Here is a 15709-nt window from a genome sequence, read left to right as displayed (position 1 = left end):
CACTCCCCGCATGACTCCTTCTTCTGTTTCCCATTTTAGAAATATATATACATGTATACATATATTATCCCTGGGGATAGGGGAGAAAGAATACTTCCCACCCATTCCTCACGTGTCGTAGGAAGTGACTAGAGGGGACGGGAGCAGGGGGCCAGAAATCCTCCCCTCCTTGTATTTTAACTTTCTAAAATGGGAAACAGAAGATTGAGTCACGCGGGGAGTGCTCATCCTCCTCAAAGGCTCAGGTTGGGGTGTCTAAATGTGTGTGGATGTAACCAAGATGTGAAAAAAGGAGAGATAGGTAGTATGTTTGAGGAAAGGAACCTGGATGTTTTGGCTCTAAGTGAAACGAAGCTCAAGGGTAAAGGGGAGGAGTGGTTTGGGAATGTCTTGGGAGTAAAGTCAGGGGTTAGTGAGAGGACAAGAGCAAGGGAAGGAGTAGCACTACTCCTGAAACAGGAGTGGTGGGAGTATGCAATAGAATATAAGAAAGTAAACTCTAGATTAATATGGGTAAAACTGAAAGTTGATGGGGAGAGATGGGTGATTATTGGTGCATATGCACCTGGGCATGAGAAGAAAGATCATGAGAGGCAAGTGTTTTGGAAGCAGCTGAATGAGTGTGTTAGTGGTTTTGATGCACAAGACCGGGTTATAGTGATGGGTGATTTGAATGCAAAGGTGAGTAATGTGGCAGTTGAGGGAATAATTGGTATACATGGGGTGTTCAGTGTTGTAAATGGAAATTGTGAAGAGCTTGTAGATTTATATGCTGAAAAAGGACTGGTGATCGGGAATACCTGGTTTAAAAAGTGAGGTATACATAAGTATACGTATGTAAGTAGGAGAGATGGCCAGAGAGCGTTATTGGATTATGTGTTAATTGACAGGCGCGTGAAAGAGAGACTTTTGGATGTTAATGTGCTGAGAGGTGCAACTGGAGGGATGTCTGATCATTATCTTGTGGAGGCGAAGGTGAAGATTTGTATGGGTTTTCAGAAAAGAAAAGAGAAGGTTGGGGTGAATAGGGTGGTGAGAGTAAGTGAGCTTGGGAAGGAGACTTGTGTGAGGAAGTACCAGGAGAGACTGAGTACAGAATGGAAAAAGGTGAGAACAATGGAAGTAAGGGGAGTGGGGGAGGAATGGGATGTATTTAGGGAATCAGTGATGGATTGCGCAAAAGATGCTTGTGGCATGAGAAGAGTGGGAGGTGGGTTGATTAGAAAGGGTAGTGAGTGGTGGGATGAAGAAGTAAGATTATTAGTGAAAGAGAAGAGAGAGGCATTTGGACGATTTTTGCAGGGAAAAAATGCAATTGAGTGGGAGATGTATAAAAGAAAGAGACAGGAGGTCAAGAGAAAGGTGCAAGAGGTGAAAAAAAGGGCAAATGAGAGTTAGGGTGAGAGAGTATCATTAAATTTTAGGGAGAATAAAAAGATGTTCTGGAAGGAGGTAAATAAAGTGCGTAAGACAAGGGAGCAAATGGGAACTTCAGTGAAGGGCGCAAATGGGGAGGTGATAACAAGTAGTGGTGATGTGAGAAGGAGATGGAGTGAGTATTTTGAAGGTTTGTTGAATGTGTTTGATGATAGAGTGGCAGATATAGGGTGTTTTGGTCAAGGTGGTGTGCAAAGTGAGAGGGTTAGGGAAAATGATTTGGTAAACAGAGAAGAGGTAGTGAAAGCTTTGTGGAAGATGAAAGCCGGCAAGGCAGCAGGTTTGGATGGTATTGCAGTGGAATTTATAAAAAAAAGGGGGTGACTGTATTGTTGACTGGTTGGTAAGGTTATTTAATGTATGTATGACTCATGGTGAGGTGCCTGAGGATTGGCGGAATGCATGCATAGTGCCATTGTACAAAGGCAAAGGGGATAAGAGTGAGTGCTCAAATTACAGAGGTATAAGTTTGTTGAGTATTCCTGGTAAATTATATGGGAGGGTATTGATTGAGAGGGTGAAGGCATGTACAGAGCATCAGATTGGGGAAGAGCAGTGTGGTTTCAGAAGTGGTAGAGGATGTGTGGATCAGGTGTTTGCTTTGAAGAATGTATGTGAGAAATACTTAGAAAAGCAAATGGATTTGTATGTAGCATTTATGGATCTGGAGAAGGCATATGATAGAGTTGATAGAGATGCTCTGTGGAAGGTATTAAGAATATATGGTGTGGGAGGCAAGTTGTTAGAAGCAGTGAAAAGTTTTTATCGAGGATGTAAGGCATGTGTACGTGTAGGAAGAGAGGAAAGTGATTGGTTCTCAGTGAATGTAGGTTTGCGGCAGGGGTGTGTGATGTCTCCATGGTTGTTTAATTTGTTTATGGATGGGGTTGTTAGGGAGGTAAATGCAAGAGTTTTGGAAAGAGGGGCAAGTATGAAGTCTGCTGGGGATGAGAGAGCTTGGGAAGTGAGTCAGTTGTTGTTCGCTGATGATACAGCGCTGGTGGCTGATTCATGTGAGAAACTGCAGAAGCTGGTGACTGAGTTTGGTAAAGTGTGTGGAAGAAGAAAGTTAAGAGTAAATGTGAATAAGAGCAAGGTTATTAGGTACAGTAGGGTTGAGGGTCAAGTCAATTGGGAGGTGAGTTTGAATGGAGAAAAACTGGAGGAAGTGAAGTGTTTTAGATATCTGGGAGTGGATCTGGCAGCGGATGGAACCATGGAAGCGGAAGTGGATCATAGGGTGGGGGAGGGGGCAAAAATTCTAGGGGCCTTGAAGAATGTGTGGAAGTCGAGAACATTATCTCGGAAAGCAAAAATGGGTATGTTTGAAGGAATAGTGGTTCCAACAATGTTGTATGGTTGCGAGGCGTGGGCTATGGATAGAGTTGTGCGCAGGAGGATGGATGTGCTGGAAATGAGATGTTTGAGGACAATGTGTGGTGTGAAGTGGTTTGATCGAGTGAGTAACGTAAGGGTAAGAGAGATGTGTGGAAATAAAAAGAGCGTGGTTGAGAGAGCAGAAGAGGGTGTTTTGAAGTGGTTTGGGCACATGGAGAGAATGAGTGAGGAAAGATTGACCAAGAGGATATATGTGTCAGAGGTGGAGGGAACGAGGAGAAGAGGGAGACCAAATTGGAGGTGGAAAGATGGAGTGAAAAAGATTTTGTGTGATCGGGGCCTGAACATGCAGGAGGGTGAAAGGAGGGCAAGAAATAGAGTGAATTGGAGCGATGTGGTATACCGGGGTTGACGTGCTGTCAGTGGATTGAATCAAGGCATGTGAAGCGTCTGGGGTAAACCATGGAAAGCTGTGTAGGTATGTATATTTGCGTGTGTGGACGTATGTATATACATGTGTATGGGGGTGGGTTGGGCCATTTCTTAAGTCTGTTTCCTTGCGCTACCTCACAAACGCGGGAGACAGCGACAAAGTATAATGAAAAAAATAAAATAAAAAAAATAAAAAAAGGGCAAATGAGAGTTGGGGTGAGAGACTATCAGTAAATTTTAGGGAGAATAAAAAGATGTTCTGGAAGGAGGTAAATAGGGTGCGTAAGACAAGGGAGCAAATGGGAACTTCAGTGAAGGGCGTAAATGGGGAGGTGATAACAAGTAGTGGTGATGTGAGAAGGAGATGGAATGAGTATTTTGAAGGTTTGTTGAATGTGTCTGATGACAGAGTGGCAGATATAGGGTGTTTGGGTCGAGGTGGTGTACAAAGTGAGAGGGTTAGGGAAAATGATTTGGTAAACAGAGAAGAGGTAGTAAAAGCTTTGCGGAAGATGAAAGCTGGCAAGGCAGCAGGTTTGGATGGTATTGCAGTGGAATTTATTAAAAAAGGGGGTGACTGTATTGTTGACTGGTTGGTAAGGTTATTTAATGTATGTATGACTCATGGTGAGGTGCCTGAGGATTGGCGGAATGCGTGCATAGTGCCATTGTACAAAGGCAAAGGGGATAAGAGTGAGTGCTCAAATTACAGAGGTATAAGTTTGTTGAGTATTCCTGGTAAATTATATGGGAGGGTATTGATTGAGAGGGTGAAGGCATGTACAGAGCATCAGATTGGGGAAGAGCAGTGTGGTTTCAGAAGTGGTAGAGGATGTGTGGATCAGGTGTTTGCTTTGAAGAATGTATGTGAGAAATACTTAGAAAAGCAAATGGATTTGTATGTAGCATTTATGGATCTGGAGAAGGCATATGATAGAGTTGATAGAGATGCTCTGTGGAAGGTATTAAGAATATATGGTGTGGGAGGCAAGTTGTTAGAAGCAGTGAAAAGTTTTTATCGAGGATGTAAGGCATGTGTACGTGTAGAAAGAGAGGAAAGTGATTGGTTCTCAGTGAATGTAGGTTTGCGGCAGGGGTGTGTGATGTCTCCATGGTTGTTTAATTTGTTTATGGATGGGGTTGTTAGGGAGGTAAATGCAAGAGTCTTGGAAAGAGGGGCAAGTATGAAGTCTGTTGGGGATGAGAGAGCTTGGGAAGTGAGTCAGTTGTTGTTCGCTGATGATACAGCGCTGGTTGCGGATTCATGTGAGAAACTGCAGAAGCTGATGACGGAGTTTGGTAAAGTGTGTGGAAGAAGAAAGTTAAGAGTAAATGTGAATAAGAGCAAGGTTATTAGGTACAGTAGGGTTGAGGGTCAAGTCAATTGGGAGGTGAGTTTGAATGGTGAAAAACTGGAGGAAGTGAAGTGTTTTAGATATCTGGGAGTGGATCTGTCAGCGGATGGAACCATGGAAGCGGAAGTGGATCATAGGGTGGGGGAGGGGGCGAAAATTTTGGGAGCCTTGAAAAATGTGTGGAAGTCGAGAACATTATCCCGGAAAGCAAAAATGGGTATGTTTGAAGGAATAGTAGTTCCAACAATGTTGTATGGTTGCGAGGCGTGGGCTATGGATAGAGTTGTGCGCAGGAGGATGGATGTGCTGGAAATGAGATGTTTGAGGACAAATGTGTGGTGTGAGGTGGTTTGATCGAGTAAGTAATGTAAGGGTAAGAGAGATGTGTGGAAATAAAAAGAGCGTGGTTGAGAGAGCAGAAGAGGGTGTTTTGAAATGGTTTGGGCACATGGAGAGAATGAGTGAGGAAAGATTGACCAAGAGGATATATGTGTCGGAGGTGGAGGGAACGAGGAGAAGAGGGAGACCAAATTGGAGGTGGAAAGATGGAGTGAAAAGGATTTTGTGTGATCGGGGCCTGAACATGCAGGAGGGTGAAAGGAGGGCAAGGAATAGAGTGAATTGGAGCGATGTGGTATACAGGGGTTGACGTGCTCTCAGTGGATTGAATCAAGGCATGTGAAGCGTCCGGTGTAAACCATGGAAAGCTGTGTAGGTATGTATATTTTCGTGTGTGGATGTGTGTATGTACATGTGTATGGGGGGGGTTGGGCCATTTCTTTCGTCTGTTTCCTTGCGCTACCTCGCAAACGCGGGAGACAGCGACAAAGTATAAAAAAAAAAAAAAAAAATATATATATATATGGATTTGTATGTAGCATTTATGGATCTGGAGAAGGCATATGATAGAGTTGATAGAGATGCTCTGTGGAAGGTATTAAGAATATATGGTGTGGGAGGCAAGTTGTTAGAAGCAGTGAAAAGTTTTTATCGAGGATGTAAGGCATGTGTACGTGTAGGAAGAGAGGAAAGTGAGTGGTTCTCAGTGAATGTAGGTTTGCGGCAGGGGTGTGTGATGTCTCCATGGTTGTTTAATTTGTTTATGGATGGGGTTGTAAAGGAGGTAAATGCAAGAGTCCTGGAAAGAGGGGCAAGTATGAAGTCTGTTGGGGATGAGAGAGCTTGGGAAGTGAGTCAATTGTTGTTCGCTGATGATACAGCGCTGGTGGCTGATTCATGTGAGAAACTGCAGAAGCTGGTGACTGAGTTTGGTAAAGTGTGTGGAAGAAGAAAGTTGAGAGTAAATGTGAATAAGAGCAAGGTTATTAGGTACAGTAGGGGTGAGGGTCAAGTCAATTGGGAGGTGAGTTTGAATGGAGAAAAACTGGAGGAAGTGAAGTGTTTTAGATATCTGGGAGTGGATCTGTCAGCGGATGGAACCATGGAAGCGGAAGTGGATCATAGGGTGGGGGAGGGGGCGAAAATTTTGGGAGCCTTGAAAAATGTGTGGAAGTCGAGAACATTATCTCGGAAAGCAAAAATGGGTATGTTTGAGGGAATAGTGGTTCCAACAATGCTGTATGGTTGCGAGGCGTGGGCTATGGATAGAGATGTGCGCAGGAGGATGGATGTGCTGGAAATGAGATGTTTGAGGACAATGTGTGGTGTGAGGTGGTTTGATCGAGTAAGTAACGTAAGGGTAAGAGAGATGTGTGGAAATAAAAAGAGCGTGGTCGAGAGAGCAGAAGAGGGTGTTTTGAAATGGTTTGGGCACATGGAGAGAATGAGTGAGGAGAGATTGACCAAGAGGATATATGTGTCGGAGGTGGAGGGAACGAGGAGAAGAGGGAGACCAAATTGGAGGTGGAAAGATGGAGTGAAAAAGATTTTGTGTGATCGGGGCCTGAACATGCAGGAGGGTGAAAGGAGGGCAAGAAATAGAGTGAATTGGAGTCATGTGGTATACAGGGGTTGACGTGCTGTCAGTGGATTGAATCAAGGCATGTGAAGCGTCTGGGGTAAACCATGGAAAGCTGTGTAGGTACGTATATTTGCGTGTCTGGATGTGTGTATGTGCATGTGTATGGGGGGGGGGGTTGGGCCATTTCTTTCGTCTGTTTCCTTGCGCTACCTCGCAAACGCGGGAGACAGCGACAAAGTATAAAAAAAAAAAAAAAAAAAATATATATATATATATATATATATATATATATATCTATATATATATATATATATATATATATATATATATATATATATATATATATATATATATATATATTATCCCTAGGGATAGGGGAGAAAGAATACTTTCCACGTATTCCCTGCGTGTCGTAGAAGGCGACTAAAAGGGGAGGGAGTGGTGGCTGGAAATCCTCCCCTTTCTAGTTTTTTTTTAATTTTCCAAAAAAAGGAACAGAGAAGGGGGTCAGGTGAGGATATTCCCTCTAAGGCCCAGTTCTCTGTTCTTAACGCTACCTCGCTAACGCGGGAAATGGCAAATAGTATGAAAAAAAAAAATATATATATATATATAGATTGGGGAAGAGCAGTGTGGTTTCAGAAGTGGTAGAGGATGTGTGGATCAGGTGTTTGCTTTGAAGAATGTATGTGAGAAATACTTAGAAAAGCAAATGGATTTGTATGTAGCATTTATGGATCTGGAGAAGGCATATGATAGAGTTGATAGAGATGCTCTGTGGAAGGTATTAAGAATATATGGTGTGGGAGGCAAGTTGTTAGAAGCAGTGAAAAGTTTTTATCGAGGATGTAAGGCATGTGTACGTGTAGGAAGAGAGGAAAGTGATTGGTTCTCAGTGAATGTAGGTTTGCGGCAGGGGTGTGTGATGTCTCCATGGTTGTTTAATTTGTTTATGGATGGGGTTGTTAGGGAGGTAAATGCAAGAGTTTTGGAAAGAGGGGCAAGTATGAAGTCTGTTGGGGATGAGAGAGCTTGGGAAGTGAGTCAGTTGTTGTTCGCTGATGATACAGCGCTGGTGGCGGATTCATGTGAGAAACTGCAGAAGCTGGTGACGGAGTTTGGTAAAGTGTGTGGAAGAAGAAAGTTAAGAGTAAATGTGAATAAGAGCAAGGTTATTAGGTACAGTAGGGTTGAGGGTCAAGTCAATTGGGAGGTGAGTTTGAATGGTGAAAAACTGGAGGAAGTGAAGTGTTTTAGATATCTGGGAGTGGATCTGTCAGCGGATGGAACCATGGAAGCGGAAGTGGATCATAGGGTGGGGGAGGGGGCGAAAATTTTGGGAGCCTTGAAAAATGTGTGGAAGTCGAGAACATTATCCCGGAAAGCAAAAATGGGTATGTTTGAAGGAATAGTAGTTCCAACAATGTTGTATGGTTGCGAGGCGTGGGCTATGGATAGAGTTGTGCGCAGGAGGATGGATGTGCTGGAAATGAGATGTTTGAGGACAATGTGTGGTGTGAGGTGGTTTGATCGAGTAAGTAACGTAAGGGTAAGAGAGATGTGTGGAAATAAAAAGAGCGTGGTTGAGAGAGCAGAAGAGGGTGTTTTGAAATGGTTTGGGCACATGGAGAGAATGAGTGAGGAAAGATTGACCAAGAGGATATATGTGTCGGAGGTGGAGGGAACGAGGAGAAGAGGGAGACCAAATTGGAGGTGGAAAGATGGAGTGAAAAGGATTTTGTGTGATCGGGGCCTGAACATGCAGGAGGGTGAAAGGAGGGCAAGGAATAGAGTGAATTGGAGCGATGTGGTATACAGGGGTTGACGTGCTGTCAGTGGATTGAATCAAGGCATGTGAAGCGTCCGGGGTAAACCATGGAAAGCTGTGTAGGTATGTATATTTGCGTGTGTGGACGTGTGTATGTACATGTGTATGGGGGGGGTTGGGCCATTTCTTTCGTCTGTTTCCTTGCGCTACCTCGCAAACGCGGGAGACAGCGACAAAGTATAAAGAAAAAAAAAAAAAATATATATATATATATATATATATATATATATATATATATAGTTTTTATCGAGGATGTAAGGCATGTGTACGTGTAGGAAGAGAGGAAAGTGATTGGTTCTCAGTGAATGTAGGTTTGCGGCAGGGGTGTGTGATGTCTCCATGGTTGTTTAATTTGTTTATGGATGGGGTTGTTAGGGAGGTAAATGCAAGAGTCTTGGAAAGAGGGGCAAGTATGAAGTCTGTTGGGGATGAGAGAGCTTGGGAAGTGAGTCAGTTGTTGTTCGCTGATGATACAGCGCTGGTGGCTGATTCATGTGAGAAACTGCAGAAGCTGGTGACTGAGTTTGGTAAAGTGTGTGGAAGAAGAAAGTTAAGAGTAAATGTGAATAAGAGCAAGGTTATTAGGTACAGTAGGGTTGAGGGTCAAGTCAATTGGGAGGTGAGTTTGAATGGAGAAAAACTGGAGGAAGTGAAGTGTTTTAGATATCTGGGAGTGGATCTGTCAGCGGATGGAACCATGGAAGCGGAAGTGGATCATAGGGTGGGGGAGGGGGCGAAAATTTTGGGAGCCTTGAAAAATGTGTGGAAGTCGAGAACATTATCTCGGAAAGCAAAAATGGGTATGTTTGAAGGAATAGTGGTTCCAACAATGTTGTATGGTTGCGAGGCGTGGGCTATGGATAGAGTTGTGCGCAGGAGGATGGATGTGCTGGAAATGAGATGTTTGAGGACAATGTGTGGTGTGAGGTGGTTTGATCGAGTAAGTAACGTAAGGGTAAGAGAGATGTGTGGAAATAAAAAGAGCGTGGTTGAGAGAGCAGAAGAGGGTGTTTTGAAATGGTTTGGGCACATGGAGAGAATGAGTGAGGAAAGATTGACCAAGAGGATATATGTGTCGGAGGTGGAGGGAACGAGGAGAAGAGGGAGACCAAATTGGAGGTGGAAAGATGGAGTGAAAAAGATTTTGTGTGATCGGGGCCTGAACATGCAGGAGGGTGAAAGGAGGGCAAGGAATAGAGTGAATTGGAGCGATGTGGTATACAGGGTTTGACGTGCTGTCAGTGGATTGAATCAAGGCATGTGAAGCGTCTGGGGTAAACCATGGAAAGCTGTGTAGGTATGTATATTTGCGTGTGTGGACGTGTGTATGTACATGTGTATGGGGGGGGGGGGGCCATTTCTTTCGTCTGTTTCCTTGCGCTACCTCGCAAACGCGGGAGACAGCGACAAAGTATAAAAAAAAAAAAAAAAAAAAAATATATACACACACATACATTTTTAGTATTTTTGCTTTGTCGCTGTCTCCCGTGTTTGCGAGGTAGTGCAAGGAAACAGACGAAAGAAATGGCCCAACCCACCCCCATACACATGTATATACATACACGTCCACACACGCAAATATACATACCTATACATCTCAATGTACACATATATATACACACACAGACATATACATATATACACATGTACATAATTCATACTGTCTGCCCTTATTTATTCCCATCGCCACCTTGCCACACATGAAATAACATTCCCCTCCCCCTCATGTGTGCGAGGTACATATATACATATATCTTTCTTTTTTCTTTCAAACTACTCGCCATTTCCCGTGTTAGCGAGGTAGCATTAAGAACAGTGGACTGGGCCTTTGAGGGAATATGCTCACCTGGCCCCCTTCTCTGTTCCTTCTTTTGGAAAATTAAAAATATAACGAGAGGGGAGGATTTTCAGCCCCCCGCTCCCCCCCCTTTTAGTCGCCTTCTACGACGCGCAGGGAATACATGGGAAGTATTCTTTCTCCCCTATCCCCAGGGATATGAATATATAGGTATGAATATGTACATGTGTATATATGTATATGTGTGTATGTATTTGGTAAACCAAATGGCATCCTAGCTTCATCTCTTCGATGTATATCAACTGACTTATTTCTCTCATGTCTCCCCTGATGATGTGATTATTACACAAAAGCGCACTTGGAAACTTGTCGTGTTTCATTTCCCTGTGGACTCATAGGAATTTTTTTTATTTTATTTTATTTTGCTTTATCGCTGTCTCCTGCGTTAGCAAGGTAGCGCAAGGAAACAGACAAAAGAAATGGCCCAACCCACCCACATACACATGAATATACATACACATCCACACACGCACATATACATACCTATACATTTCAATATATACGTATACATACATACATATATACACGTACATATTCATACATGCTCCCTTCATCCATTCCTGTCACCACCCTGCCACACACGAAGTAAGGTATAAGGTGAGGTATGTGACTTATTACATGTTGTAACCTAGTAGTAAATCTTTCTTTCATCTAAGATGGTCTTTGATAAGAGAATGTTTTACCTGTCTTGCCATTCACTATTAAACAAAAAGAAAAAAAATTCAGACTTGCAATGTTTTTCGCAACTGTGAAACGATTAAAGAACTATTGGTTGGATTAGTACTTGGATGGGTAACTTCCTGGGAATACCACATGTTGGCATATGTGGTGAGTGGTATGCACTAGTCCCTCCTCTTGGTAAAATCTCATAACTACTAAGCACTCTAGTGAGTGCTCCATGCTAACAATGCCTTATGGCAAAATCTCATCATAGTTATTCATTGCTAGGTATTCCCTCATACACATGAACCTGGGAATTTGTGTAGGGAGACCACAGTATTCCTAAAAGCACAATTGCAATAGAACATGATATCACATAAAAGAAAATTTTGTTCCTCATCATTTATGATAAAATCAAATACATCTTGAATGCTTTCACATGTAAGTGTGATAATATTGTAGTGTGGTAACTTTCCTTGTTTACCATATACAAGTTGTGCCCCTTCTATTTTCACAGGCTTAATGTCAGTTTGTAAACATTGTGCAGAAAATAATTCTTCTGATTGTACTACAAGTATATGCAGCTGTATTATGCGTTTTACAAATACGAAGGAATTCAAACAGCAACAGATCATAGGGTTCTTTTAAAGCTGTTTGTGATAGTGGAAAATATCAGAAACTCGCAGATTAGTGTGGTAAAAGTTAGAAGGTATACAGGTAATTCAATAAGGATAACCTGCAAATTGTCAGTGTGACTTAAGGAATTACAAATAATGTTAAGTTGTAGACTTGAAGTGAAATATTTATCATGTCTATTCTTAAACTTTTCTATAGTTCAACTCTCAGCCATTCTAATTGCCAAATTGTTCCATGTGAGTTTGTATCCAGTACTGCAAGTGAGACTAGGTGAATCAAGCCTTAAGTAACCTGATAGATCAAGGTTATCAAAGCCTTTGATAATTTTCAGTACGTGTATAAGATTACCTCTTAGCCTTCTCTCAGCCCAAGAATCAAGTTAGCAGCTTTTTTTGAAATAGGATAACAAAACTGAACACAATATCCAAGATGGGGGACAAGCCAATGAATTGTAAAGAATAAAGATGATTTCTTTGGACATAGATTTGAAGGCCCTACCTATAAATCCAAGGATTTTTTTTTTACTTTATTCACTGCCTCTTTGTGCTGATTACTTGGTTTTAAGTCGCTAAAGATTATTATGCCCGAGTCTTTTCCCTCATTTGCCTTTTGTAGTTCAACAGAATTCATACTATAGCTTGCAATTTGTTTTTGCTACTAATTTGCATAACTTTGCATTTATCAATATTAGAATTCATTTATCGTGTATAGGGCCTGTCCGTCTGTTTGTATATGTCAGTTTGAAGCTTTAGATCTTTAAGTTCATTTTTAGATTTATTTTCCAACTTTATATCATCAGCTGATGTTGATAACTTGCAATGTAGCTCATTTTTAGTATCACAGATATATAAAAGAATTGGTCCTAAGACTGCTTGATCCTAAACTTTAAATCATGCAGATTTGTCAGACTTGAGCAATTTTGTCAAACCATGCTGAGAATTGTTTATTGATTGGTGGTACTCTAGATGGTTTACAATTCTATCTCGAACGATGATTTCCATCAGTTTTCCACCTATAGGCATAAAGCTAATTGGATGATGATTTGTGGGCAGTAACTTTGTTGATTATTATTGTTATATTGTCCAATTTCCATTCACCTGGGACTTATTGAAAAGGGCATTTAAGGGCTTAACTATCTCATTTTTTGCCTCTTTTGTTATTCGTGGTTAAACCATATTAGGGACTGCCGTTTTATGTATTTTCATCTTTTTTATTGTTATCATTATTATTATTATTATTATTGATTGCCATTGAAGAACATGCTCTCTTATCAGTGAAACTGGATTCAGGACATGGGTTGTGTCTTTGATTGTAATCACAGATGCAAAACAGTCATTTAAGACTTTTGATGTGGCTTTGTTGTTCTGAACCAAGTCATTGTTTTCCTTAATTATTGGACCAGTTGACCAGGTAATGACTCTCTTGCTTCTGACTTAACTATAAAAGTCCATTGGGTTTCTTTTGATATTTTCAGCAATATATGCACCATATTGACATTTTCTTTGTTGTATAACTTATTTTCTCTGCATAGATTTATCTATCTTACTCTATGATGTTAGTTAGTGGTCTCATTGAGTTTCTTATGAGCTACTGTCTCAGACAACAGGCATATTTCTAATTGACTGTTCCACCACTGTTTTGTTTTTGCTGTCTAACTTGCATTCTATTTCCTTCTGCCTTCCTCCATTATATATGTATTTTACCAACCTATTGATCTAACACCTCTACTGATTACTAAACCACTTCAGGGTGTCTCTTGACTTGCTGACTTGTTAATTCTATTTGATGTCCCACATGTCCTGTGGAGTTAAGAATCATTTACTTTAATCTATTGGCTAACACTACCACCATCCCTCATATATCTCATTTCAGGAGCTTAAATTTTGGAATTGTCTGTGCCATTCCACATCCATTTGTCATACATATTAGTTGGTGTTGTCAGAATTGCTCTGTTCCTTAGTCTGCTTGTTAGCTACGTGGTCGTATTTTTCCCTTCCAAAACTCTCCCTGGATCCAGTCGTCATTAACTTTTAATGATTTAAAAGTAAATATTTTTTTTTCACAGGTATACCAGTGTACGTGGTGATAAGGTGGACATTCTCTACAACAACATAAAGAATGCATTCTTCCAACCTTGTGAGGGAGAAATGATCATTCTGCTTCATTTCCATCTTAGGGTAAGTCTCCCTCTCTTTTTATTTTATTTCCCCCAGTAATTGAATATGAAATATACATGATCTTTGTTAACAGTTACTCAGGGATAAGCAGAAGGGGTATTTCGTGATTAGTTAAAGAACGCATGACTACCTGTATGCCTTTTGGATGTTAGCCCTTTGGCTTTATGAAGAATTTCCAGCTGCAATTCCAAAAACTTTCAGTTCTCCAGCAATTTTTGAAAATGATAGTTAAACTATTTTTATACCTCTTTATCTTATCATAGTAAATCTATAATGTTTAGATATAGTGCATTAACTTTTCTAAAAAAGAACAGTTGAGAGCTGAGAGTAAATGTGAATAAAAGCAAGGTTATTAGATGTAACAGGGTTGAAGGACAAGTTAAGTGAGATGTGAGTTTAAATAAAGAAAAATTGGATGAGTGTTTTTAAATAGCCTAGGATGAACATGGTAGCAAGTGCAATCATGGAAGATGAAGTGAATTCTATATAGGGTGGGTGAGAGGATGAAGGTTCTGAGAGCACTGAATAATGAATGGAAAGAGAGATTCTTATCTGGAAGGGTAAAAATGGGTATGATTGAAAGTGTAGTAGTCCCAAAAATCTTATATGGATGCAAGGCATGGGTTACAAATGGTGATGTGCGGGAGAGGGTGGATGTGTTGGAAATGAAATGTTTGAAGACGGTATGTGGTAGGGGTAGTTTGGTTGAGTGAGTAATGAAAGGATAAGAGATGTGGTAATATAGAGTGTGATTGAGCTAGCTGAAGAGAGAGTGCTGAAATGGTTTGGACATATGGAGAGAATGAATGCAGAATGTTTAACAAAGAAGATATAAATTTCAGAAGTGGAGGGAAGAAGGAGCACCTAAAGATGCCGGAGGGTGAAAGGTTTCCACAGTATAGGGTGAATTGGAATGATGTGGTGTACAGGGGATAAAGTGCTGTCAGTGGACTGAATCAGGGCATGTAATATGGCCTTGATGAACCATAGCATGGTCTGTGAAGTCTGATTGTGCATAGGGAGCTGTGGTTTTGATGCATTACATATGATAGCTAGAGAATGGATGTGAGCCAGTGTGGCCATTCTTTGTCTGTTCCTGGCATTGCTTCACTAACACGGGAAACAGTGATCAGTTATGAAAAGAAACACTTTTGATAGTCTGGGGGAAATTGAAATGATTATGGGTGAAGCCTGCACTATGGCATAAACTTCCTCAAGTGTAAGAGATTTCTTGCTCCTTATCCTATGAATATACATATGTAAAATGTTGTATGGTTGCGAGGCGTGGGCTATGGATAGAGTTGTGCGCAGGAGGATGGATGTGCTGGAAATGAGATGTTTGAGGACAATGTGTGGTGTGCGGTGGTTTGATCGAGTAAGTAATGTAAGAGTAAGAGAGATGTGTGGAAATAAAAAGAGCGTGGTTGAGAGAGCAGATGAGGGTGTTTTAAAATGGTTTGGGCACACGAAGAGAATGAGTGAGGAAAGATTGACCAAGAGGATATATATGTCGGAGGTGGAGGGAACGAGGAGAAGTGGGAGACCAAATTGGAGGTGGAAAGATGGAGTGAAAAAGATTTTGTGTGATCGGGGCCTGAACATGCAGGAGGGTGAAAGGAGGGCAAGGAATAGAGTGAATTGGATCGATGTGGTATACCGGGGTTGACGTGCTGTCAGTGGATTGAATCAGGGTATGTGAAGCGTCTGGGGTAAACCATGGAAAGCTGTGTAGGTATGTATATTTGCGTGTGTGGACGTATGTATATACATGTGTATGGGGGTGGGTTGGGCCATTTCTTTCGTCGGTTTCCTTGCACTACCTCGCAAACGCGGGAGAAAAAAAAAAAAAAGACATGAAAAAATGAAACAGCTGTATATAGAGAGATGCTGAATATCACAGCTCTCGTCAAAAATGTTATAATATCTGTTTAAATATTCATGCATTATAATTCATAACACACTCATAATGATGGAAAAACAAAAAGGGCATAAAGAAAATTAAAGCATTGGAATGAGAGGGCTGCAGCCCACCTTTGCCTGTTTGTAAATCTCTCTATATCTCTGATG

At 41.3% G+C, this 15709-nt stretch overlaps 1 protein-coding gene across 1 annotated transcript in view; it reads left to right on the top strand.

Moving 5' to 3' along the window:
• Positions 1 to 15709, top strand: part of LOC139763924 (FACT complex subunit spt16-like) — a 172593-nt gene that overhangs the window by 93258 nt on the left and 63626 nt on the right. The window contains exon 15 of the mRNA XM_071690373.1: positions 13531 to 13642. Within this exon, the coding sequence (XP_071546474.1) occupies positions 13531 to 13642 (112 nt within the window). The remainder of the gene's footprint in view (positions 1 to 13530; positions 13643 to 15709) is intronic.

This window comes from Panulirus ornatus, chromosome 48 (assembly GCF_036320965.1).
Source record: "Panulirus ornatus isolate Po-2019 chromosome 48, ASM3632096v1, whole genome shotgun sequence".
In the NCBI taxonomy this organism is placed as follows: domain Eukaryota; kingdom Metazoa; phylum Arthropoda; class Malacostraca; order Decapoda; family Palinuridae; genus Panulirus; species Panulirus ornatus.
This window is presented reverse-complemented; position numbering and strand designations above follow the sequence as displayed.